At 41.3% G+C, this 27761-nt stretch overlaps 1 protein-coding gene across 2 annotated transcripts in view; it reads right to left on the bottom strand.

The window, feature by feature from the left end:
• Positions 1 to 818: 818 nt before the first annotated feature.
• DOCK4 (dedicator of cytokinesis 4) overlaps positions 819 to 27761 on the bottom strand; it is a 506020-nt gene continuing 479077 nt past the window's right edge. Inside the window, exons 42-52 of one of the 2 annotated variants that reach the window (XM_036863604.1) lie at positions 19504 to 19680; positions 18690 to 18773; positions 15453 to 15572; positions 14974 to 15095; positions 14521 to 14641; positions 13451 to 13532; positions 13190 to 13299; positions 11411 to 11483; positions 9546 to 9659; positions 6755 to 6816; positions 819 to 3526 (exon numbers count right to left, since the gene is read on the bottom strand). In XM_036863604.1, coding sequence (XP_036719499.1) covers positions 3086 to 3526; positions 6755 to 6816; positions 9546 to 9659; positions 11411 to 11483; positions 13190 to 13299; positions 13451 to 13532; positions 14521 to 14641; positions 14974 to 15095; positions 15453 to 15572; positions 18690 to 18773; positions 19504 to 19680 — 1506 coding nt within the window. In that variant the 3' untranslated portion in view covers positions 819 to 3085. The remainder of the gene's footprint in view (positions 3527 to 6754; positions 6817 to 9545; positions 9660 to 11410; positions 11484 to 13189; positions 13300 to 13450; positions 13533 to 14520; positions 14642 to 14973; positions 15096 to 15452; positions 15573 to 18689; positions 18774 to 19503; positions 19681 to 27761) is intronic. The other variant, XM_036863605.1, reaches the window with a different exon arrangement.

The following is a 27761-nucleotide window of genomic DNA, read 5'->3' as shown; positions in this document are numbered from 1 at the left end:
CCTGTATTATCATTAGATTGTGTTGGGATACTTGGGGAACCAGCACTCAACAAAGTAGGAAAACTATGCCATATATGCATAAAGAAAAAGACAAAAGGAATATGTAAAAATAATAGTTATGTTGGGGGATTGGTATTCTGTCAAATTTTCAAGTCTTTTTAATGGTATCCTTATGTAATGAGGACAAGGTTTATTTCATTCAATAACTAAGTATTTATTCTGATGATAAAGCCATCTTTTAATGTGTAAAGATCAAATAAAGGCAAAGCTGTGTAACTTGTTATTTTCTTTGTTGTGTTTTGTAGAGAAAATATCAATTTGAAGAGAAGACTACTAAGGTAGGAAAAGAAGCTATTCATATTGTAATGAGGCTTGTAGAATCGAAAGACTCGTGGGTTCAGTGGTAATGAAAATGATCCCAAAATGCTCTAAAATCAATGTTGAGAAATAATCAGGAAGACATGGACAATGACCTTTAAATGGGTTTTAGTATTTAATGGAACAGAGGCTTTAGACAGGGCCTTGCTTAGCACTGAGTGACATAAATGTTGTAAATCTAACACAGCATCGACGCATCTCACAAAATTAAAAGCCAGGGTTTATTAACAAATTTGGTAGTCAGTGGATTTTGCAGTGTTAAATGTATTTCCTATAAATCAATCATTTTATGAAAATCAGGAGGAAAGCAGGCAGGCAGATAGTTTGCCCAACTGGCAAAAGCAGCACTCAACTAACTATTCCTTTTGTACACTTGGCAGTTATTTACACAGCTTCTGTTCCAGGTAAAGATATGCTGATGACAGGAATAAAGACAAATATCAAGATTAATCAGGTAATTTTATTTAATATTTACCATTCAGCAGCAACCAACATTAACATCTGGGCTAACAGAATCTCTTGAAATGTTCTGCTATATAGCTGCTTCAGAAATACACACACATGATCAACTGTTCATTGCCAAAAAAAAAATTTTTTTTTTAAATGGCTTCAAGAGCAAATAACACTGATTTATACTGTGCCCAAGCACTAGTCAAGGAATCTATTAAATTACAGAGGAAAAGGAAATCAAAGAAGCTTTGTTATCTTATGCATGTCACCTTATTTAAATGGAAGGAAGTCTTTACTTCTTTAAAGCAACAGAAATACGGATCTTCCTATATATATAGATATCTATATAGATATCTATATATATATAGATATCTATATAGATATCTATATATATATAGATATATATATACTTAAGGATGTGATTACAAACACAAAGTGTTATCATCAAAAGCAAAAGCTAGTTCAAGAAATTTTCAACCGAAAAACTTGCAAGATACAAAGCTAAAATTCATGTTCCTTTTCTCTATTATGAAAAATTTCACTAAACATAAATATTTTAACATATATTAATTTTCTGACATTCAAAACTGTAAAGTCAATATGGCAGAATTATTGTTAGAAGCACATATGTACAAATATTTTTTTCCGTACATAAAGTATTTGGCATAATTATAACAATCATACTGCTTCCACAACAGTTTGCTTTTATTTTTACTTTTTTTTTTACACATAATGGTATCTCTTATTAAAATTAACCAGTTATGTACAAAAATACTTGAACATTTATTATAGAAAACCTCTATAACCAGCCTCAACAGCGTATACCTGCTGAATGGTTTCATTAAGGGAATATAAAAAAGTTGTCACTGCCTTCCAGGTAAGCTATCAACAAAAACAAACACAGTTAAACTAAAATGAGCTTCCCAACAGAAGAGGGAAAATATTCAACAGTATGATTTAAAATACAGTTCATATCTATTGTCAGTTGAGTGTTATAAACAGTCAGTAAAGAAAACAAAGATACAAAATACGTTACCACATACAAGGTGCTTTTTTCACACTCCTATGACTGTGGCATGAGTGTCCCTATCTAGATCTAAGATGCTGTGTTGCAGTATTCAAGCTAGAGTGGTCTACAGCCATCCTCCTTCAACAAAAGGACAACAGGATTAGCTAAGAAGACAAGCTCCACCAGTAATAATGGAGAGTTGTGAGGAATTCCTTATTTTGTGCAGGATTGAAAGTTAATGTCCTTGCCTTTTGAAAGTCCTTTTGCCATTTAATCATGCTAATATATTTTCTCTCTGTTTCTTTTCTTCATTTACTCTATTAATTTACTGCTGTCCTGTATTGATTCCTGAATTCTTGCTAATGGGACACATTAATTTGTGCCTACTTAACACATGAACATCTGTTCTTCTTCAGTGACAAATTTGGTATAGGAAACTATCAAGTGAGGAAGCACAAGATTCAAGTAAACATTTCTCCTGGGGTCTTTTGCTTCATCTACCTGATTGGAACTCTGGAAGTAAATTGCACCTTGAAAAGAAATACAGTAGATACCATGGTGCCAGGGTACTAAAGGGTTTACCAACCAATTGGTAAAGTAGCGTTTTAAGAATGTAGACAGCAGCCAAGGTGAAAAGCAACCTTAAAGAAGTATTTTGCTTCAAGAACAAAACCACTTCCAGTCCCAATCCTTGCAACCCCTTAAGTTTACTGTCTCACTAGCTTGCTTTAACTTTTAATTCTGAAGATGTGCATTCATCAGTCTGTTCATAGAAAGAGCCAGAAATCTCACCTTATTTACAGAAGTCTTCTAAAATAAGGACTACTGTGTTTGTTAGGATGTACAATGACTTAATAAGCTTTCTTGAAATCTCAAGTATTCAGTAAAAAGTATACAACATTATCACGCTTCGTATTGTTCGACAATATTGTACTGGTTTTAAGATTAAACTATGTAAAAAAAGTGAACATAAAAAGATACAAAAGAAGGCTTTATTACTATTTATCACTTCCAAATGAGAAACGCTGTAATGAAAATTCAGCCATACTTGGAACACCTGGCGTTTGAGATCAGTAACTTTTAATATTGTGCAACAACATTCTATTAACAAGCGAGTTTTAATTCCATTCATCTAAAGACAAATCTGAGTAAGTTATTAAAGTGCCTACACTAAATGTCTTCTCACCATACCTCTTATTTCTTGTAAACGGCAGAGAATTCATCGCAGGGAAATAGGAAAGGGACTTCTTATAACTGGGAGACTTTCCGGGGCAGGGGTCTGGGCCGCGGGCCGGGGTCCGTCCTCCTGGTCCCGTTCTCCAGGTGTCCCGATCGCGCCGCCAGAGGCTTGGGGGGCAAGGCGGGCGGTTCCGCCGTGACGGGGATGGCCAGGCTGTGAGGTAGCGGGACCGGGCGCCGCAGTGTCCGCTCGTACACGCTGTACGGCGGCGGCGTCTTGCTCTCCCTGCGCACCGGCTCCTCGGACCCGCTGTGGCCTGACCCCGACCCCGGCGCCACCGACTGTTCGTTCACCTGATTTTCAAAGCCTGAGGTTTCCGACGTGCTACACCGGCTGAGGGACGAAATCCCACTGCTGTAGCTGCCGGACAGGACGGGGGAGTTGGAGATGGAGATGAGTCCTGGGGAGTGATACTCCACCGGGGAGGGGGTGAAAGACTGCACGGAGCCCTGTGCGGAGTGGAAAGGGAGGGGTGGGGGAGACACAGCAGAGAGTCACTGACACTGTGATGAGCCCCACTGCGTCCCCCACCCATCCACAGGTTGAAGCCCTACCCCCTGACCCACCACCCACCATGTGCCTGCATTTGGAGACACAGCCTTTAAAGAAGTGGTAAGTGAAATTGAGGCCCTCAGGGTGGACCCCAACCCAATCTGGTATCCTTTTAGGAAAAAAAAAATTGGATGCAAAGAGACACCAAAGACGCATGCCCACAGAGAAAAGACCCTGAGGACATAAGGAGAAGGTGGCCGTCTGCAAGCCAAGGAGAGAGGCCGCAGGAGAAACCGAGAATGGTGGCACCTTGATCTTGGACCTGGAGCCTCCAGAACCGTGAGAAAATACATTTCTGTGTTGAAGCCCTCCCAGTCCGTGGGGTTTTGCTCTGTCGGCCCTGGAAGACTCATGCAGACACCCAGACTCAAATCTGAGTGCCAGCGTGCCTCAGAACCGCACATATACATCAGGCATTTATCTGCCAGGGCCGCCAGCCCATTCAGTTCAACCTTACTGCCCACTTTACTCCTCATCATGGTCAGGACAGAAAGAGGATAAAAGCACTCAGGGAGAAAATGCAGAGGCATATCATTAGTCCCATGGTTTGAAAGATAGATAGGAAACTGGCAAAAACCAAACCAAACCAAAACCCGTTGGAGGTACCACTTCCCTTTCTAGCTCAGCAGAACCACTGGGAGTTCTAGCAACAACTGCTCACTTTCTCTTACTGGAGATAATATTTTGAAGCTGAGCAGGGCTGTCCCCTTTGGATGGGGCATGAATTCTTCAGTTTCCCACCATTCCCACCCCAACACGTTGAGGCCTCCTGGCCTCCTTCACTCATTTGTTAGCTGTCTAGCCCCGCTGGCATCGGAATGTGCTACTTCCCTAAGGGTTCCACTGGGAAATACTGCACCCTGTGTACTCCTTGAGTCCATTCAAAGCATATTAGCTTCTTAAAGTCTTATAACAAAGCAACCCAAATAACTTTGTTCAGCCCAGTGTTTCCTAAACTTATTTGACCATAGACCATTTTTTTTCATGTATCATCACATAAACGGCCTATAAAACCAAGAAGTGGTTTTTACCTTGGTCTCTCTTTTGAAACAAAAACAATGTTAGTAGACACAAATCCTTTCATTTAGCAGGAGCCTAAAGTTAAGCATGGCCAATTAAGAGATCCAAATTCACTGCAATTTTTTGTTAAAAACTAGACACTAAGTTCAAAATAAGGCAGGTAAGCTGAGTCTTCAAGGGGTTAATTCCATCATTTAATTGCTGATAAAACTATCAGTCAAGGAGTTTTCTGCATTCTAAGCACAGCAAAGCTAGTAACTTGGTAGCACTACGCCCTCTAATGTAACCCAGGAGTTACAGCACAAATGTTCCACCCATTTTCTCTTCAAACCTATTTTGTAAAAATACGGCTATGAAGCTACCAATGGCCGGTAAGAACACAGGCAGGTCTGTGGAGAGACAGTATACACCACTTTGCTAACTATTTGGTGGCTACTTGAATATTTTCAGCCCTTCGATTCTTTCTATTTTTTAAGAATCAATTCCTAGTCTTATCTTATTACTACTCTGCACAATCAAGTTAAAAAATGCATATGTGAATTCCATAGCAACATGTGGGGCTCTTTGCAAGCAAGGGGAAGTGTAACGATGCGGAAACACCATGTTGCTTTTGTTCCCATCACATCAAGATGACAGTCTATGGCTTCCAGGGTGAATGCAGTCCCATGTACTTTACAATTAATAGCTGCTCTGCAGAATGACAACCAAACTAGCAAATAATTTGCACCCACCAGCAAATTTTGACATCGGCAATGTTGGCAATGCAAACAAAATCCCACTTCTTTGCAATTTCCTCCGTTTGGGGGGGGATTTCCTTCCAGATTCTCAATTTCTACCAGCAACAATCCTTAGCACCACAGATGTATGGGATCACAATGTGATCCCATGTGTTTGTAGAAGCTAATTTGTCCTTTTCTTTTACATTAGTTAGAAATGTCTCATCAACAAAAAGGACATGGAGTGTGTAAATCCTAAGTCATTCAGTTACAAAATCATTCTTTCAACACTCACTTCAACCTCATATTAGCCTCTGGCATAGCAGCTCTGAACACCTACCTCTGAATGTACTGATAATCCTTGCAGCCAGTCTGATTCAATTTGGATAGAGACTAAATATTATTATTTTTTTTTAAATTAATTTTTAAAATTTTTGGCTGCATTGGGTCTTCATTGCTGTGCGTGGGCTTTCTCTAGTTGCGGCGAGCGGGGGCTACTCTTCGTTGCGGTATGTGGGCTTCTCATCGTAGTGGCTTCTCTTGTTGTGGAGCACGGGCTCTAGGCGCACGGGCTTCAGCAGTTGTGGTGCGTGGGCTCAGTAGTTGTGGCTCGTGGGCTCCAGAGCGCAGGCTCAGCAGTTGTGGCACACGGGCTTAGTTGCTCCACGGCATGTGGGATCTTCCCAGACCAGGGATCAAACCCGTGTCCCCTGCATTGGCAGGCGGATTCTTAACCACTGCGCCACCAGGGAAATCCCTAAATATTATTCTTTACCTTCACGAGGGATTTTGTATGTTTGGAGATGTTAAGTAGCCTATGTCTACATATCAGATCAGATGTCTGACCTTTAAAGCTTTCCAGTTTGTTTCCCAGAAATTTTAAAATTCATTTTACTGCCTTGTTTTGCATGATCAAGTGTGTATCTCTAATGTAAATGGAAACCTTGGTATAAAATATTAAAAGAGGAAAAGTTGACTTTGGCGTTTTCAAAATAGGTGAGGCTGATGAAAAAAGCACTGGAGAGTAGTAGATCTTGATGATTGTTTTTCAGTATACGTGTTTGTTTTTGATGTCCCTTAAACCAAAAGACCAGGCTGAAAATGCCCTAGGAGATACATGGGGACCATTTCTTTCCTAATTCAGTGTATATTCTCACTCTAGTTTGTACATTCTCTTGCCACCATTTGGAGAAAAAGCCTAATAATCTGAAAACAAATGGCAGGCTCCCCAAAGGGAAAGCCTAGTGCTGTTTTCTTACCCATCTTCCTCTCCCCCTTCTTTATATGTTCTTTGCCTGGTCTGTGCAGACGAAAGCACCTCATTGACGTACCAGGGGAAAAAGTAACACGGGGCCAATCTCTAGCTTCAATCTAAACAAGAGCCTGTACCTTCAATGGAGATCGCCCAGCAGGTGATGGGGATACCGACGCCATGTGTCTTGCTGGTGAAGCTGTAAAGAGAGATCATTTCAATTCAGGAAACCAGACAGCTGACTACCTGCAAAAGCCCTCTGTGTGTACAAACCCATACAGATGATCTAGTGCACAAGGGTCTAGGCAAGGGGGGTGGGGAGCGACTAAATGGTGCCCACCCAAAACGGATTCTTCACAAACGATGGCAGCTCCAAGACATGGGGTAATTAGTGAAAAGTCACCAGTGTATACATGATGCTTTAACCACAGTGACGGGACCCCAAGCTGGTCCAAAGTCCTTTCCACTTCCTCAAAGTCCAGATGCTTCTCTGCTGCTTGGTCTATTTCAAAAGGTGCTTTTAGGTGTGAGGTGCCAGGGAGCAGACTTTGGGAAATAACTGCTGACTTTGGCCCTGAGCAGGAATGGGAAGACCCAAGTCATCCAGACAGCTTAGAACAGGTCCCCAGGAATATACTGACATCAGCCTCCTCTTCCATCCCCCAGTATTCCTGAAATTGACAGGAAACCCTTGGCCATATCCTACAAGAGGTAAGAAGTTTTCCATTTTTCTCCCTAATGTTTGTACTTGGGTCTTCCCTTTATCTCTGGGAGGTGGTACCCTGTGGATTTTATCATCAAGGCAAAGAAAAACCCCCTCTTTGTTTCTCCCACCAGATTTTCAAGCCCTACACCCGGGACACAGCTTGTTTGATGGCACTGCTCTGTGTGTGCGCTTGTGGGTCAAATCGAGCTCTGTAAAGCATAACCACACAAACTAAAAGCCTGCCGTGACACCGTCAACATGGTGCGTATAAGCCGGATTTCCCAATTCTGCCTACAGAGGTTTCAATGAGCTCAGAGTTCGTGGCTCTGTGACGAGCTGCCATTCTCCCAGATGTCACAGTGAGGGCTGAAACTCATAAGAAAACTACAGAAAGGCTGAAGGGAAGAGAGACAGTTACAGAGCCCCCCAACAGTGACCACACATGATGACATGAGGACAGACCATGACAGCAATCAGTGCAGAAGGGGAGGAAGCCCTGCCAAGTTAACCGGGCAGAGGTACGGTCATCTGTGCACTCTGAGCCTAAGGGACCAGGAAGAGTGGCTGGTCCCCACACTGTGGGGTTGTATGGCCTCCATCTTACACGCTAGGGCATGCTGTCAGCGTGTGCCATGTTCCATCACCACTGTTTGTTAGTTCTCCTATGGCATCAATTATGGGTGTTGAGTATGGAAGAAAAACATGCACGTATAGAGAAGCAGATCTTGATTGGGAATGGTATGTCTGGCAGAAGTCAAGGTTTACTATTACTTGGGACCCTCTTCCTCTCAGCTTAGGCGTTCCCCGGCACTGTCACTGTGGGATGTACAGCAGCCCCTGTGCGCACTGCATGTTTACAGTGACGTTTCTCTGGAAAGACCTAAAATAGTTCTATCAGCGTCCTTGTCTACAAGTCTGAATGAGCAGGAACCTAAATACCATGAATATTATTGTTCCTTAGAAAATGCTTTTCGAGTTCCCAACTTTAGGTACACAACCAGGTTTAAATTGGAGGTTGCCTGAATATATGGACATCATGAATGAAATACCAATTACTGGTTGATGAGTTTTAAACTTCCATGGTCACACTGACCTACTTATGCAGAGTATCAATTAAGGCTAAAGTTATTTCTTTTTCTGTTTAGAGATCTCACATGTCTTTCCAAATCTATTGGTGACTTTTTGCTTTGGCGAGTATAAAACAAACTGGGTAGCACATAGTTTATTTTAAAAAGAGAGAGAGTCATTTTTCATAGTGAAAAAAGAAACTAGAAAAATGAGATGCTAAAATACAGCAAATGAAACATGGACGATCAATCCAGAAAAATCCATGAAAAACACAGGGTCATATTTTCTCTTGCCTTTAGGCTGTTGTATTTGTAAAGCTTCAAAACTACTCTAAATATATGTTAAGTGTTGAAAAGACTCTCCCCATCACCAGGATAGAATAAGTAAAGCAGGGTAGCCCCTCTTAAAAACCGCCCCCATATGCAGGTCACCAAGCAACGGCTTGTTCAGGAGGAAAGGGGAACTAAACTCACGAAGGAAGTTTCTTAAGAATAATTTTCAGTGGTTCTCAAGTCTAGAAAGGTGTGGTAAAATACAGATTCTAGGGTCTTGGCCCAGAAATAGTAAAATTCTGATTCAGTAGGTCTGAGGTTAAGCCCAAGAATTTTGTTTCTTAAACCAACACCCTAGGGGATTCAGTGCCTTGAATGAACCCTTTGAGAAATATGACCCTTGAATACAGACCTGTCTAAGCAGCAGATACTAAGGATGCACTGTTAGTTGTTTTCCACAAGCCTATCCAAATCACAGTTAGTCAATCCTATTTAGGGGCTACCTGAAACTGGGGCGTCAGTCCTGAAGAAAGTGGCTAGACTTAGTAAAGGTTGATAAGAATGAGATGACTCAGGATAGCATAGAAAAAATGCCAGTGTCTCAGCAAGGTTAGGGTACCCCCTAAATTCTGAGGATGGTATGTAGGAAAAGAACATTCTACAAAATCTGTCTGTGGGGTTTATTAGGAATGGTGCACTGCTTGACTTAGTGTAACAGGAGTTCAGGAAAGAGGGGAAACACTACAAACAAATTATATAGCTACTACTAAGGTTTTTACCTTGGACACCAAATGCCTACCTTTTTGAGGAATTCAGGACAAGCTGGAGTAGTCAATAAAAGTTATTTTATGAAAGTGATTGTTAAATGCTTCAAATACCCACCAGTCTGTGTGGGTCTTGGAGGGACAGGGGGAGAGATAAGTTTCCCACCGTCCGACATGTTCTTGGCTTCCTTCCCACTGTCCAGGCTCCAGCTGCTAGGGGTGGGGTTCACAGCTGGAAGGGAATAACACAGCTAAAAACACACGGTCTACTTTGCCCTGTAAACACTCGAAATCTTAGAAGAAAGTCAGAATTATCCAGAATGAAAAAATCAACTGGATTAAAAAAAACAACAACAAACTTCCTAAATACCAAACTTTTACTTAACTGCCCACCTCACGGTTAGAGTTGATATTTAATTGGGTGACAGCATGTCTCTTTCTTTCCCTCAAGCAGTCAAACAGAACTATACATCTCTACACGAGAGTGTAGAAACTTGTTGAGAATTACAGATCTGTTTAGATGCTGGATAACAGATGGAAGATGTAGTCACTAGACTATTGTAAAACTTGATTTTTAGTAGAGACTTCTGGACTAGCGGTACCCTGAAAGGGGGAAGGCAGTGGCACGCTAATACCGCCACTGTCTGGCAGGATTAGTGGCAAGGAAGAGCCACACCACATCATACTGCTGGCCCTTGTTCCTAAAGTCAATGGGCTATAGTGAAGAACGTCCTAAAAAAATAATTTGGGGCACTGACGGTATCATTCCTTTTTTGTAATCTGCCTGCTCCACGCTTCAGCGCGATGCAGAAATATGGAACGACCCCGTTAGGAACAAGGGCAAGACACACAAGGTTATAAATAGCCGCTCTGTGATGAGGTTTACAACCTCAAGCCTTTAGAGAGTTCCGGTAGCTTGCTCCCTGAACAGACACTGCCACCTGCTGGACATATCTAGAATTTCAACATTTTACCATTCTTTATATTACCACTTTCATTGGATGGAACTACCACTCGTCAAATACTTTTCCTCCAGTCCTTTTAAATGTGCTTTGTGGTTTTCTTTGGTATAAAAGGTGAGAAAAAGACCACGTTCCTAAATTCTCCAGACAAAGATCAATATCTGACTTGTAACTTTAAAGCAAAATGTGTGTTTTAAAATAGCTGGCTACACTTCTGCTGATTTCTATTTTGCAAGGAAAGTTTTTAACGTATCGGTGTACTCAAATGACGATGCAGTCGGGCTCTTAATGAGGACAGTTACAATACACTTTACACGGATATTTCATTAGTGACTCTTAATTCACTGGCCTGGGGACTGCTCTGATTTTTTGAGGCCTGACCCTAGGAGGTGAGCGGGTGCCTTGCTGCCAGCCCCCGGCCCCCCCTGGCCGAGGAAGTCGCATTTAATCCGCTCTTCCTGCTCTGCTGTGTTGCACAGACCGATGCTAATTGGCTATGAACTGCCAGGCATGTGTTTGTTTCTCATTTTTTCAGGTGACCTTGAGGCAGGGCACACTCCATCATGCACGGGATTGCAATTCTTAAAGAGCACCTGAGTCACCGCAAACGACAGATGAGCTGGCAGAATGGACTTTGTAAGGCAGACACAAAGTGGGACCAGGGAATCGATCTGAGAAGGTGCTTATTTTCATTGCGCTGAACAAGTAGCCTAATTGGCCACTTTGTTTCAGGTAGCGCAGGCCTTGCCTCGGTGACTCACTGAATGACACCAAAAGTCATTAAACAGAGGAGTCCCTACCTTGCTCTGATTCCGCCGTTAAATCCTACAAGAACACAGTTTGTGAAGAATGCATCAGAAATAACTGTCTTTCATTCATTTCCTAAAGAGCAAATTAGTCCAGATCATTAAAGGTCTGGACATCTGCCTTCCGCACAGACACATGGGAGACTGGAGGAAATGAGGACAAAACAAACCATTACACATTCCAGGACCGATGAAGGGGCTGGCTTTATACCCACCTTTCTCAGGCGCAGAAAGATTTGGGTCACTGCGTGGCAAGACCCCGTCTCCAATATGATTAAACAGCAGCCTCTGGAAAGGCACAAGAATCTATTTTTATGATGCAATATGCTAACATGTGAGACCTTCTAGAAAATGAGATGATTATCTTATTACTGAAACTTTTCGTTGAAAAAAATGTTTTTATATGCTACGATGAGGCTAGGAACAAAGAATTCAATTATATTTAAGGGAAAAAGGGCAGAGACCCTTAGGGTTCAAACAGTGTTTTAAAAGTCTATACTAGATTTCAAATAGAAATGGCAAATAGGTTTTGTAATAAAATGCAAGGAAAAAATAAACAGTAAGCAGTTACGTTATGGAGCTCTTTGTAAATACAAATGCTAGACTGGCAAGACGAAATGCGAGTAAGAATTAAAGGAGGAATATTGGCTCAAAAAATCTCTAGTGAATGGACTTTACATTTTAAATCCTAGATTACGTTAAAACATATGAAATGGTCAATATGTTTCAATTTTTAACCCACAAAAATGCCAGTTTTACACGGTTCTACCTGACATATTAAACAAAAAGGCGCAAAGTCCTGAAAAGTAGATGCACCAGAGCAATGTGTATTATTGAAATTTTGGCAACGTGCACACTGTTTCAAATTGGACCAAAAGCAGAAAACTCGAGAGGGTAACCAGCAAGTCCTTCATGCTGACCAGCATGCTGGTGACATGCTCTCCAGGAGCAGGTGGAGCAAACTGGGAAATTCCTTTGCAACATCAAGTGACAAAGGGAGATTAAACCAGTTAGCTGGTCCAGCCAAATGCACGCAGATATAATTTCTGCGAGACACCAGTGTCGTGTGGATGAGGTACCCTGGAACTCTGGGGAAGATCACACAATCAGCAAAGATAAACCCATCAAGCCAAACCCCACTCACTCTCATCCCTTTCCAGATGTAGCTACAGACTTCTGCCAGGATGGTGTAGAAAAACAGAGAAATGAGCTGGAGGATAAATAACTATTATTCTCTGCTCCCAAGTTATCCCCAAATGATCGGTAAAACTCAGGGCTCCACATGAACCTTATCTTTGAAACCCTCCTTCAAAGCACTTGAAGGGCCCAGAGGGTCAAAACCTTGGCCCTGCTCTCACTCGGACTAACAGAGATCACTGCAAAGCCAAGTCTGGGGTGGGTGGTGAGGGCCACGTGCCTTACTCCTGAGGGCTGCAGGGGAGGCCCTAGGATTCAGCTTCCTCCTCAGTGCATCAAAGAAGAATGGCAAAGGTAAAAAGTCATGCTCCGCCCTCTTGGGTACCTCAGCAAGGAATCCGTGGCCGCTCTCTCGAGTTAGGTAGAGGCAAAAGGAAACGCTGCTGGGCAGCCATGCGTCTCCTCAAGGGTCTCTGGCTAATGTAAGAAGTTCCTCCAAATTTCTGTTACAGACACATGCAGACAGACACCCCCCAACTCATTCACCCAATCACCCCTCCTAACGTTCAAGTAGCAGCAACGAAATACAGAGTCGGATCAAGGTGGGTAAAATCACTTCCCATTTCCCTATCAGCTTCACTGCTCAGGCAATTTCCCACGTATCCACGTCAGACACGTGGCTCACACAGAAATCCCTAGCAACAGGCGCAGGGCAGAGGTGTGCTTTTCACCCAGCTGGACTTGTCGACACAGCCTATCTGGTGGCCTCTGGCAGCTACCATGAGGTTCTGCAGAGAGACGTAAGCAACATCCAGACGTTTCCTCGTTTTCTAGAATTTCCATCCTACAAGGACTACCTGAGAAGGTTCCACAGGTGTCGGGTAGACGGCACTGTACGGCCGCTCTCTCGGGGACAGGCAAGCGTTTTCTCTGGAATGTTTGTGTTTGTCAGACAACAAAGGAGAAGCTGGCAAGAGAAGGAAAGAGAGGCTCATCAGGGTGGTGGTGGGCTGGGCCCGTTTGGAGGCGAGAGCCCGAGCCTGCGGGGGCCACCACAGCTCCTGGGGGCTGGAAGGTTCTCCGGGCACCCTTGGTCCACCCCACACCCTGGCGCTGACCTCTGGCACTCGACGGAGCAGAACTTGTCACATTAGGCGAGGCAGAGTGAGTAGAGCTCAAGCTTGAGGTAGATGGACTTGGCTGGAAAACATGGGAGCTGTTATCAAACACGGCTTAGAGGCTGCAGATAACGCTGACACATTTGAAACAAAATCATCAGTTCTTTTTTCAAATTAGAAAAAAAAAAAGTCCATTAAGAAATATGGAAAAATCTCCCTAACTCAGACTGATAAGGACGCCTGTCTGAATCAATCAAGAATCTGAGATTTTGACTCCTGCCGAAGGAATGCATTTGTGTTCATTGCAGCTACATACATCCTATGACTTAGGAGCAGTTAGCAGCGGCTCCCTGACTAAAGCATAAGCAGAAAGACTCCCAGCCTCGGGCAGGTCAATAGGTGAGTGCTTCTAAAAGGCAGAGAACACGCCTTTGCATTTTCTCCAATGTAATGTGTTCAAAGCATGAATTTGGCAATATGTATTATGCCCCTTTTCCAAAGACAGTGCTGAGGAAAATTTCCGCTGAGCCTTACCGAGTTACTATCAACGCCCTATCAGCCGAGTCTAAATACGAATTTTGGTTGCAAGAGTTACACTGACGCTAAAATCCCTAAAACCTGTGTTTTTTCTTTTGTAAAAAATGTTTTATTATGGGAAATTTCCAACATGTACCTAAGTGGAGGGATCTTACAATGGGCCCCTAAACCATATCTTCTTAAAGGAAAAAAACGAAACACTTAGAAATGCTAAGAGGTCAGTGGTGACAAGCTCCAGGAGTCCCAACTGAAGACCCGACTCAGAGGCAGAGCTCAAAGCGCGCCCCCTGCACGGCCTGCCCGGGCTTTCCCATGGCTCGCTCAGGTCTTCTTAGAGTGGATGGGGGAGCTTTGAGAGAATCATCTTTGGAGACTCCAGAGACCAATAAGGCAACACGAGTGTTTAAAGGTTTGTCCTTAAGTCAAGTTCTCGCTCATAGGTCTGTTCCTAAGCACAGCAGAGTGAACGGAAACACTCATGATCGAGACAGAAAGGGAATAAACAGGACCAGACAAAAAAGCTAATCAAGTACCTGCATGTTAAAGACTTCATCAGAGCTTTCTGATTGCCCTGTAATATTGCTTACTTCAGCAGAAGCTTGTGAGGACAGTGAGGAGGAAGAATATCGGTTGACAGCTGGGTAACTTAATGGGCTGTTTTGGGGGGGAAAAGAAATGGTTGTTAACTCAGTCTCTGAATTGTACTTTATCACATGCTGGCATGGTATAAAACCAAAGGGGAAAAAAAAAATGCACATCCCATTTTGTTGTCTCCTGTTTGCCTCCATATGATCAAATGTCTGAGTTTATTTATTTCTCATGCTGTTGCTGTTTTACCAGTGGCAGATGTCTGCAGCTGCCTCGAGGGTTAATTATTTCATTAAGAAATTGCGTATTTGACAAATTGTGCCGCAAAGAACGAGAGAATCGTTCCAGATCATCTTGTGGGGACGCCAAAGTGTCAGATAATTCAGAATATGACTTACCTGCGTCTAGGAATTACCCTGGTACCATCTGGGCTCATAGAAGCAGGTGCTGAGTTTCTACACACACGAGGGCTTCCATTAGGAAAATGGACTGGACTGGCTTGTATACAAGCAGAGAATTCCTAAAGAGGTAGTAAAGAAAATATTTCAGAATAGTAATTACAAGGGCAAAATCACTCGTGAGGTATTTCGCTGTACTAGATGTGCATTGTAAATGTCATGAAGTCTTTCTATAGGGACCTTATAAAGGTAAGTTTCATTATTATTAAGCTTTCTCTCATTTACTTTTTTGTTTTCATAAAGGTTGAGGGTGACAAACAGAAGTTAATGCAATTTTAGTATTTGAGGGCTCTCTGGTAAAATGGTGCAGTTTGGTAGAAAAACCAAAAGATGTCACTATTGGATATTTCATCGTCCCTCTACCAAAAAGCAAATGGCAGAGGTCAGACTGCCCCCCCATGGACACTTTGTGTACTTACCTGTATTCCTAAGCTGGACTTCATCACAAAGAACTGGTCGACCAGCTTTTTGTGAAGCGGTCTCATATCTTGAGGTACAAACTTCTCATGCACGGCCAAGCCAAATTCCAAAATCTGTGCCTTGATAGTAACGTAAGGAGAAAATCCACATCAGTGGGTAGGTACGTCCTCTAAGTGCCTGCTGGGGGATTCAAGCATGGTACCATGCATTTTGCATGCAATATTGCTGATCTCTCAATCTGACAAGATAGCAACAATCCTTAGTTTACCGGGCAGGACACTGAGGATCAGAAAATTCTGCATGTACTAAAATTCTGCATGTACTAAAATTCTGCGTGTACTAAAATTCTGCATGTACTAAAATTCTGCGTGTACTAAAATTCTGCATGTACTAAAGGACAAATGAGGATTTGAACTTAGGTCTCTCTGATTCCAAAGACTTGATTTTCCTACTACCCCAAGTTTCTTTCCCATGATTTTCAACCTATAACAACAACCATTTTAAAACAGTTCAGTGTTTCTTTGGCCCCTTCCTGCACTTCTCAGGATGGGGCAGGGAATGGGGGTTCCCTGTTAGGAGGGTCAGGTGGTTCTCCCCCAGGGACCTCTTTTCTGGATGGCACCCTCTCTGCCATGTTTCCCTTCTCTCTCCCATCAGGTTCTTCTCTCTCCCTCTCTCAGATTTTCAAAATCTGTCAGGGAGGAAGGGACAAGTGAACGGAAATTCTGTAACAGTTGCTATGTTTCTTGTTTTTGTTAAAAAAATATTATTCTTGTTCACTTATTCTAATGCAAAAAGGAAGAGCTCCTATTTTTAAAAAAGTTTTCCTGCTGTGAGAACCTAAACCAAGATGAATATAAACATTCAAGTTTTCTCTGTACAGGTATCAAAAGTGCTTAATTCCTTTGATTTGAGTAGCAGCTGTCTTTTACATTTTTAAAAATTCCCCATGCTATAGTGGTCAAAAGAACAAATTCCAGAGGCTGAGAGGAAAACAAATCACACATCACTACGATGGCGCTTTATCTTTATAGCCCGTGAAGGTTCAAGTTTGAAAGCCAGGGCAAACAGTGCTGACTCTGGGGGGTGAGAGCATCCAGCACCTTCCAAAGGGGTCAGAACTGTGGCAACTTCTGCTCTGGATGCCCATCTACCACCAGCACATTTGCATAAAGATAAAAATACCTTGAAATAAACATCAAGGACACCTTGAAAGGAACAGCTTGAGTGGAGTGTATGTCCGAGGCATAAAGGGCGAGCCCAGTCTCTGTGGGGGGGGTAGGCGGGATGGAGGAGTTGAGCCTAAGTGTAGGTGCCTCAGTCCTTTGCATCTTAGACACTAGCTGGGAGGGGCCCTCCCTTTTGTGCAGATAACGGCGCAGGTTGGGTTCTCCTGGAAGTAGGCTCCAGCATGGAGATTAGGCTGTTTACTGGGGTGTATCCTTGGGATCACTGCCTGTGGGAGGGAGGGAGGGAGGGGCAGAAGTGGGACTTGACCAAAAAAGAAACGGAACTGGATGGCAGCCTGGCAGCCTCCTGCCAACCCCAGGGGAGCTCTGGACCTTTAACGGTCTGTCACAGTTGTGCTGTGTTGCGCCCAAATGGCCAGGCTCTGTCTCTCCTCCCCAGTCCCTGGACGCAGGTCATCTAGGAAGGTGGAGATCTTAGGCTACGTGGCTGTCTGCAGCAGAGGCAATGCCGGAGGACCTGAGAGCCTAAGGTGTCTTCTAGCAGGTAGGGCCACAACTCCCTTCTGGAAGGGGCACTGGGGCAGTGCATCTCCATGTCTACTAGACAGTTCTCTGAACCACCTCACAGAGGTCCAGAGGACGGTGCCCAACCCCCTTCCTACGGTCCCACAAAGACATGTGACTCGCCCAAGGTCACATGGCAGTCACTTGCACGACATGGCCTATGATAGGATCTAATGCTTCCTAGGCCATAGCTCTTTCCACAAGGCCCCATGAACATAATCAGGCAGAATGTGGAGGAAACCAAGGTCCCTCGATTTTTATTTTTCTTGAGAGAGTTCTTAACCCTTTTGATTTTAACTCGAGGGAAAGAATTCAGTCAGACTGAATACAGCAGGTTAAGTATCCTGGGGTGAGGCAAATCACTCATAAGAGACTGTACTGGTAAAATACAGACTTTTAAAAATCAAAAAAGGCTAAAGTCGTTCCATAATCCTCAGTACTGGATAACCTAAGCTGCTCACTTCATTTCGAGAATCTACATCACTCCCAGGGCCACAGTGAGAATTTAACTTATTCTATATTTCCTCGCAGGACAACTTTAAGTAATTCCTCTCTCTTTTTCAGAATCTATACAACTGACCCTCTTCCAGCCATGGCCCTTGTCCATGGTCACTTCTCTCCCTTCAGTATTAAGTTTTGTGGACTAAGCCTTCAGAGCATAAAATATGAACTAAAACCAGATAACCTTGTCATTTCCTAATCCAAAACAGCATGTTTTATTTGTTTTTTAATTTGGTATTATCAAGTGGAAAGAGATGCTTTTGTCACATTTTATCGTACATATTCCATTTTTCATGGGTATAAAATTTCCTATTGCACCCAGCCTCCCAACCATAATGTCTCCCACCTCAGAGGTTTTCAAACCATTTTCAGGCCAAGAGCTATCAAAAGGGGCACAGCAGGCAACAGATTTTTCACTCTGGTTCTTTGTACTTGATGGAACCAAAGAAATAAAAACCAACTATGCTTCTGTAACGTTGAAAATGATGAGGTTGTATCTAGTTTTGTCCATATCATATAATCTATAGGCTTAGTCTGCACAACAGGATACTTCTAAAGCAAAGGGTATTGACTGCCCACTTCCTTATTCTAACATTTAAGTAAGAATCTCATTCATTCATTTACTTATTTATTCATTTTGAGTTAGCCTGAACTCATTTGACCCCAAAATCTTGAGTGAAAAGCTGGCATCAAGTCTTTGGGGAGACAGCATTCAGAGAACGTTCCAAGAGATTACATGAAGTTGTTTGTTGTAAGGGGCTACCATAGTCTACTCATTGGTTTTTGTTTTTGTTTTGCATTAAAGTGGGAAGAAAACGTAGAAATTAGCAAATTGGGATATATTACGAGTGAATCTGTAACCCGTGACTGCTAGCTTCAGTTAGATCACTGATGTAGAAAACTATGTAGATGGGTCTCCAGTTAAGCAAGTATGTATCTACGCAGAAGAGGGGAAAGGTGATGGGCTTCTGCTCCCCTTACCTGCTCAAGCATCAGCTCTCTTAACCGTGCAATTTTCTCTCCATCTTCAGGGTGACTTAAGATATATTCTTTGACAAAGAATGCCTAGTAAGAGAAGGATTAGTCAGTTTACTTCAGGAGAGTTACAAAGGAAGTGAAAGACACCGTTGTTGTTTTTTAAAGCCATCTTTAAAGAAATGATACCATTATACACCACTTTTGGGGGGCAGACATAATGATTCTGAGTACGGTCAGCTGGTCAGATGGGAATATAAGGAAATGATTGTTAACAGGAGATCAGAAATTGTATAAACTTTGTATCTTTGGTAAAACAAATAGCAAATCCAAATCAATAAGCTTTATGACATTACATCCTAAAATAAACTGCCTTAAGACTCAGAATGATCAAGATGGTGGCCTCACCTTCCAAGCTACTGTACCTTTCTGTTTAAAACTAAGACAGCAGATGAAAAATCCACTTAAAATATCTTCTAAACAAGATCAAATTTTTTTATGTCCAAGAACCACTCTTTGCTCAGGGAAGTGGGTTTAGGTAGACATTTATTAAACAATCCCGATACCCTCACTTCTTTTATTCATCCAAGAAAACACACACACACACACACTTTTATCCTCAAAATATCACATTTTGGGAAACAAAGTGTGCATCACAAATGACTGTATGTTTGCTCTATCTAACAAAGAAATCTGCTTGTGTTAATTGTAGCCCTATGATAGCAGGCTGATGTGATGTGTGCATATTTTGAAAAAAAGATTTCTGAAACCTTAAGAAATCACATATGACAACTTTCAAACGAAAATACCTAATCCTCACCTCTTGATACCTGGAAACTCCACCATTAACCGCAGCATCTATAACTCCATTCAGGCACATGGTCAGGGGATTAATATTCTGCATCTGTCTTGTCTGACACTGACTAATCAGAGTCTTCAGCTGCTGATTCTTATTTTCCAATACTTCAATTGCATTTTCAAGAGGACTCATTTCTACCTGAGAACAAATGAGCATAAATATATATTGGATTTTGTGACATTCAAGAAGAAAGACAAGGGACTTCCCTGGCGGTCCAGTGGTTAAGACTTCATGCTTCCACTGAATGGGGCACAGGTTCGACCCCTGGTCAGGGAACTAAGATCCTGTATCCCGCATGCTGTGAAGTATGGCCAAAAAAAAAAAAAAAAAAAAAAAGAAAGAAAGAAAGAAAAGAAAAAAAGAAGAAGAAAGACAAATTAGATTATCCATGTTCTGAATTATCTGTGCTCCCCCTTGGCTCCCATCAATATCTCTACCAGGGGCCACAGTAGAATAGACAAGGATGTGGAAGACAAATTAGCTGTTTGTAAGGTCTGGGAAGAGAAGGTGATTATATTCATTGGTTGAAATGTGGTTTAGATAATCAGCACTCATCAATTACATATTAGCACTGCAACAATCAATTTAAACCTTAAAAGAAAATTCAAGCATGTCTTTTAAAACTTGTTTTTCTTTTCTTTTGAAGGCTAAGTGTTCAAGGGCCCTGCATATTATTAGCGCCTTTCTAGATACTTAATGCAAAGTACCACAGGAGATACAAAGATGCATTTACAGATCCTCTGATGTCAAGGAGATTTCAGCCTAGTTGGGAAGATGGAACATATGCCCATATGAACCCCATATGCATATATAACAGCACCATAAGGTGGCACAGGATGCCACACAGTTGGGAGTTATAGAAAATAAGATAATCATATATGCCGCAGGATCTATTTGTTGAAGGAGAGCCAAATAGAATCATAATGACTTAACAATTCTCGGTTATGGGAGGCCTAATTGTGAAAATGATGAAAGTGCTCTTCAAATGTGTAGCACTGTGACTGTTATTGTCACTGACGTTCTCTTTGAAGAGAAGGTCTGCTAAGCTCTCAGCTGTACAATAATTCAAGCTTACTGTAAGCACATTTCAATACTGGTTCTTTCAGTTAAGGAAATAGGGTTTTTAAAGGTCACTTAGATCATCTTAAACCAACACTGAAAAGTACTAGAATCATTTGACTATGTCAAAATTAAGAATATACATTCATCAAAGGACACAATAAAGGAGAAGGAAAGATAAACCAGAAAGTAGAAGATATCTGTAACATGTAAAACTGTCAAAGAGCCTATGTCCAGAATATATAAAGAACCCTTATACACCATTAAGAGAAAGGCAAACAGCTGAATTAAAAATAGGCAAAAAAAGTAGCCACTTTACAAAGGAAGAAACCCAAATGACCAGTAAACATATGAAAAGTGTTGAACCTCATCTGTGATCAAAGAAGTGAAAAGTAATACCACAATGACATACTATTAAGCACTCACCAGTATGGCAAAAATAAATATGACACTAGCAAATGAGAGTGAGAATGTGAGCAACTGAATCTCTCAATTTCTGCTGTTGGAAGTTCAAATTGGTTCAGTCACTTTGGAAAACAGTTTGGGATTATGTATTAAAGATGAAGATATCTATATATTATATTTTATGATCCAGCAATTCTACTCCTAGGCATATATCTGAGGAAAAGTATCTGTGTACATGTGTACCAGGAAACATGTACAAAAGTGTTCATAATCATCTCCAAAATCTGTATGTCCATCAAGAATAGAATGCATAAGCATATTGTAGTATACAATGGAATACTTTACAGCAATGAAAACAAACAAGTCACATATAATAACATGGACTAATGTTACAAATAATACTGAGCAACAGATGCAAGTTACAATAGAATATATACAGTATGACACTGTTATACAGGCATACCTCATTTTATTGTACTTTGCTTTATTGTGCTTCACAGATACTGTGTTGTTTTACAAATTGAGGGTTCACAGAACCCTCTGTTGAATAAGACTACTGGCCTCGTTTTTTTCAACAGCATTTGCTCACTTCATGTCTCTGTGTCACATTTTGATAATTCTCACAATATTTCAAACTTTTTCATTATTATATTTGTTATGGTGATCTGTGATCAGTGGTCTTTGATCTTGCTATTGCAATTGCTTTGGCATTTTTTTAGCAATATTTTTAAACTAAGGTATGTACATTTTTTTTTAGACATAATGCTATTACACACAGTACACTGCAGTATAGTATAAACATCACTTTTATATGCACTGGGACACCAACAAATCTGTGTGACTTGCTTTATTGCGGGGGTCTAGAACTGAACCCGCACCGTCTCCAAGGTATGCCTGTTCAAAACCAGGCAAAACTAAACTGACTTGTTTAAAGAGGCATATACAGGTAATAAACGAAGCAAGGGAATGGATACCAGAAAAGTTATGATAAGGGAGGCAGTAGTAATTGGGAAAGGATACACGGGAGGCCTATAGGGTGCTACTGGCAATGTTCTGTTTCTTTACCTGAGTGGTGGTAAACAGGATTTTATTTTCCAATTATTTAGGACATTAAACTTTTGTTTTATGATCACAAAAGCTACATCATAAGGAAGAAGTCTGAGAGCTCTGATGAACTGAAAGTTAAAAAGTGAACAAAACATCTTAGAAACAGAAAGTAGAACAGTGGTTGCCAGGTGCTGGGGGGAGGGGGAAAGGGAAATTGTTGTTCAATGGATGGTGCACAACAGCGTGCTATAGTTAATACCACTGTACTATACAGTTAAAAGTGGTTATGATGGTGACTTTTGTGTATTTTTGACCACAACTAAAAAAATTCATGCTCAACATTATAGATTCAAATGTTATTAATACGAAGGAATTTAAAAAATAAACAAAATACAATAAACACAGACAAAAGACAAATAATAACTTGGGAAAATATTTCCAACATATATTTCAGCTGAATTATTAATATATCTCAAATACTGAAGAAAACTACACAAAGAATATAATCAGTGCATTCGCAAAAAAAGACTCAATAAATATATGAAAACATATCATCTCCACTAGCACTCAACAAATGCCAAAAAAAAATCAACCCTACTGTGATCATTTTTGATCTATTATTTGGAAATTTTAAAATAATATTCAACAGCCAGTGCTGAAGAGAATGCTGGGAAAATGGTTGTTCCCAAGAACAGCTGTATACTCCAGACAGGGCATAAATTGATACATGCCATTGCTGATCAACGAATCAAAGGTTATACTGTGGACCCTTTGATAGCTCAATTCACTTCTAGGGAAATTATTCTAAGGAGATGATTAAAGAAGTGTGCAAAGAATAATGTGTAAAAATGTTCATCAAGGAATTATTTTCCTTTATTCCCAGTTTGTGATCCTTAATTCCCATTTACCACTAAAAAGAAACAGGAGTCATTGGAGAAATGGTTGCTTTTGGGTCTGGGGCAGGATTGTACAAGTGAGCCTGGACTACCCAGCCATATCAGTAAGCAAGGAAGGCAGCTGGAGGAAGGCATTAGAGCAGCCGGCCTGTGGTCCATTTACTCTCTTTACTGGAGGGATGTCCTCGGGGAACAGAAAAGAAAGCAGGTGACCTGGTCTTATCTCCCTGTCAATTGAACCTTCAAATAAAAAGACTAAGACTAACTGCTAGGAGGAAGAGATGGTATCTATGGAATGCCCTTAGCGGGAAGTCCCCAGCTAAAGGATTGCTTACAGTAAATAAACCCAGAGTCCATAAGGCACACGTCGCTAGAGAATGTCCCAGAGAAGTTTGACAACTCTCTGGAGTATAAAATGGAATATTTCACAATTTAAATTTCATAATTGAAACGTGCCCTTTGTATGAGGAACTCCGTGAACTTCACTTAGACACTCTGTCTCTTAATCAGGATTATTACTGATGTGGAGAAGAAGGATGTGGAGGACAAGACTTGAGGTCTCAGATGTCTCTCTGGTTCATCTGAGCCTCCTGATTGCCTGAAAGTTATTAGTAAAGCTTGATGCTGATTCCTATGCTTGATCTGACAATCCGGTCCTGTGTGTTAGCTCAGTAACAAAGACAACTTGGATACTGTCAAAAAGACTGAGGAACCAATTTGAAGAGGCTCCCAATGGGCAAAATGGAACAATTTGAAAAATAATAAGAGTCATAATTGCAATGGATTGAAACAAAACAAACACGTTTAAATCCATGGGTTACTACTGATACTAAAACCCAAACTAACCAAACAAAACCCTCTTTGGTCACTTTTATAGGGTGTTAGGGAACCAAATTATTATTTTGAAAACTGGTAGGGGAATTCCATGGTGGTCCAGTGGTTAGGATTCCGCACTTTCACTGCTGAGGGTGCCCTCTGTATGAGGAACCAGGGTTCAATCCCTGGTCGGGGAACTAAGATCCCACAAGCTGCGTGGTGTGGGGGGAAGAAAAAAAGAAACCATGAAAACTGGTAAATAAAAGGAAAGAATAGAGCATTAGCCTTCCTTTCCTATACCTTAGGGTAATCCAATCGGTGATGAGGGCATGTTTCTCTTTACACAAGTGTTCCAATCAACAAACAACGAAAGAACGATGAAATATCACCATTTTGTAACCCTTAAGAGATGACTGGATGGGGGCAATGAGCATCACTGGCTGCCAACCAGAGCATATAACGCCACCCCCGAAGTAGTCTTGCAAGAAATGAAAAAATAAAAAATGAAAACGAAACAACATCTTATCAAGCTTCTAGATCTAACTGCTAATTTACGAAAAAAAAAAAATAGGAACAAAGAAACACGTTAAATGATCCCACTGATTCACAGTCTGCAAAATCCATACTTAAGGAAACACTTCAGGATAAACAACCTGGATTCTTTAACAAAAAAACTGCAAGGAAAAAAAATTAATACGGGGGGAACCTACAGATCAAATGGGATCTAGGAGGTATTTCAACCAAGTTCAATGTGTGGCCCTTATTTGGGACCAGATTCAAACAACAGATGACAAAAACAAACAAAAACCTGTAAAATAAAGACTTGGAGAACTGTGAATAAACTGGATATTTTATGATCATGGAATTATTGTTAAAATTTTTAGATGGAATAATGGTATTATGGTTATGTTTTTGGTTAATATACAGACTAAAATATTCTTACATAGCTGAAATGATGTCTGAGATTTACTTCAAAATAAGCCAGTGTGAAAGTGAATGGAAGGAAGTGTAGATGAAACAAAATTGGCCTTTTTGATAGCTGGTGAAATAAAATGATGGGTAAACCAGGTTCATTATATATTTTCTCTATTTTTATTTGATATAACTTTAGTTTAAAAAGGACACTGGGGCTGTGTACAGAAGTGACTGCAGCAGGGGGAGGGCAGAAGGGCACAAGGTGACCTCTTAGACTACTGCAGAAATCAGGCACTAGATGGCACTATCAGTAGAGAGGTGAGGGGTGGTCGGATTCTGGGTAATTTTGAAAGTATATAGAGCCACACGATTTTCTGATGGATATAATGTGAAATGTGATGATACTGTCATTATCTTTAGAGTTTAAAAAATCATTATTTGCACATTCTATTTTATAGCTTTTTCATCTTGTTTAAAAATTTTTAAATAAGCTTACTTTTTAATCAAAAAAATAAATACCCTGTTTGTTTTGAAAACAATAAAAACAATTACTGAGTAAACAATTGTTCAAAGGCATTATCATCTTTGAAAGAATGGGAGAATATGTTCAACAGTATGTTCTGGGGTTACGATTTAGAGAATAAAGGCCCACAGTCTCATCTGAAATCTTTGCTGCAACATGTTTTCAGAACTCAGAATATTTCTGATTTTAGAAAGGTAACATAGGGTGCATATAGTATATTATGTAATCCTCAAGATGTGGAAACATCTTTTGGTATTCAGAATCTTTTAGATTCTGGCATGGCACATAAGGAATTTCAATTCAGTGTGGCATATATGTATTGAGTACCTACTCTGTGCCCAGATCTTCAGGACCTTCCACACTAGGAATTAAAGCAGTAAACCAGCTTTAATGGAAGGTGGGGATATGCCAGGCAGTGGGAATAAGAGAAAGACATGAGGTTGTCAGAAGTGGGCTGTGTTCAGGGAACAAAACAGCCCAGTTGGGTTTGTTCTGTTTGACAGAATATAAGATTGCGTATTCTAATAAAGTAGGCAGCTGATGTTTGAAAGGTTGTGTTTAGTAATGCTCCTTTAATCATTATCAGCATGCTGCTTTTTATTAGAGGGGTGTATGTGTGTGTGTATATAATATTTCCAAGGTTAGGAACATTGGTGAGTGTCACAGAATTCAATGCTCTGGGTAGTAAGTAGCTGACAAAGCTCTCTGAATCATTAATGCAGCATGGATGACTAAGAACATTTCTGTGGGTTGGGCCCATGCCATTCAGCAGGAAGCATAACAATAAGACTTTCTGAGCACTGAATTCAGCAGCGTCTCCTCTTCCACGAAGGCCGCAGGGTCCACCATGTAAGTAACCAGCTTTGTGGACCCTTGACTCAGACCTGACAAGAACACAACCACACTGATGTAATCTGGTGGATTGAGTTCAATTTGTTAAGGGAGCTGTACGAATTTTTTTCTGCCCAGCAAAATGAAAATGCCATTAAATCCTTAGCGTGATTGAACAGGATAAGCTGAGGGTGGTTTCAATGCTTAGCGAGACTTCAGGTAGGATAAGCCATTCTTGGAAGACAATTTGGGCAAGAACTGCTCTTTCTTATTCATGGACAGAGTGGGCTTGTTACTTAAAAAAAGGAAGGGGTTAAATGATATTTTCACAATTGGCACATTTTCTATCAGCCAGAGGACAGTGGCTGGTCCCAGACACAATGGATATACCAAGGGTGGGAGAAGGGATGCTTGAGATTGCAGGGCTGTGGTTGACAGCAAGGTGCTGGCAGCTTGAAGAGCAGCCCAGGCACAGGGCGGGGTCTCACTCCGGATGTGGCTGCCTTAGGCAACCGCTCTCTCTGTTTCCACAACTGGGGACTGGAGCTGGGAGGCGTGCTTTACAACCCGAAGGCTTCTTGGGTGCTGTGGTTTCCAGGTTCTATAATGACACCCACTGATTTCTCCACTGGTGCCCAGGGAGACTAACACAGCAGCATGCCTTCTACTGTGAACTGTGACAGCGCGGACTTACTGTGTGTCAGATACTGTGCTGGGGCTTGACACTGGCTTCGTGTTGCCTATAAGGCTAGGAGTGATAAACATAACTGGCTTTGGAGTCAGAAAAATCTGGGTTCGAGTTTATCCTTTTTCAGTATCTTGCTATGGAACCTCTGGCAAAGGCTTTTAACCTCTTGTCAAAACGTGTGAAAATGAGGATAAGAATACACACCTCAGATATGGAGAAATGAGAACCCTAGTCCACTGCTGGTGGGAATGTAAATTGGTTCAATCACCTTGGAAAATAGTATGGAGGTTCCTCAAAAGACTAAAAGCAGAACCACCATATGATCCAGCAATGCCACTCCTAGCTATATAGCCAAAGAAAATGAAAATACTAATTCAAAAAGATAATGCACCTCAATATTCACAGCAGCATTGTGTACAATAGCCAAGATATACAAGCAATCCGAGTGTCCAGCCACAGATGAATGCATAGAGAAGATTTGAGATACACACACACACACACACACACACACACACAATGGAATATTACTGAGCCACAGAAAAGAATGAAATTCTGCCATTTGCAACAATGTGGATGGCCCTAGAGGGTATTATACTTAGTGAAATAAGTCAGACAGAGAAAGACAAATACTCTGTTACCACTTATATGTGGAATCTGAAAGTAAAATAAATGAATGTGTATAACAAAACAAACAAAAAAGAATACATACCTCATAGCTTTGGTACGGTGATTAAATAAGTTAATGTGGATAACTTTCTTCCAGTGGCCTGGCACTGAAGGTAAGCAGTGAATGTCACATAGCTAGAGTAGTTAGGAGATCTGGAATTCCAGTTCTTCTAACTCAAGGGCCCGAGGTGTTGACATGCTGCAGTCATAGCTATTTTTGAGGAATCCCTCTGGCTGGCTGGGCTAGGTCAATGGTAATGTTCCCCTTCCAGCTTTGGTCACAGCGGTCAATAAATATCACAAACATTCACTAACTTACTATGAGTGTTTCCAGGCACTTCGAGTCCAAAGCAGAAGCAATGAATATACAGCC

This window comes from Balaenoptera musculus, chromosome 9 (assembly GCF_009873245.2).
Source record: "Balaenoptera musculus isolate JJ_BM4_2016_0621 chromosome 9, mBalMus1.pri.v3, whole genome shotgun sequence".
Taxonomy (NCBI): Eukaryota; Metazoa; Chordata; class Mammalia; order Artiodactyla; family Balaenopteridae; genus Balaenoptera; species Balaenoptera musculus.
Note: the sequence above shows the minus strand (reverse complement) of the source record. Positions and strands in the feature narration are given on the sequence as shown.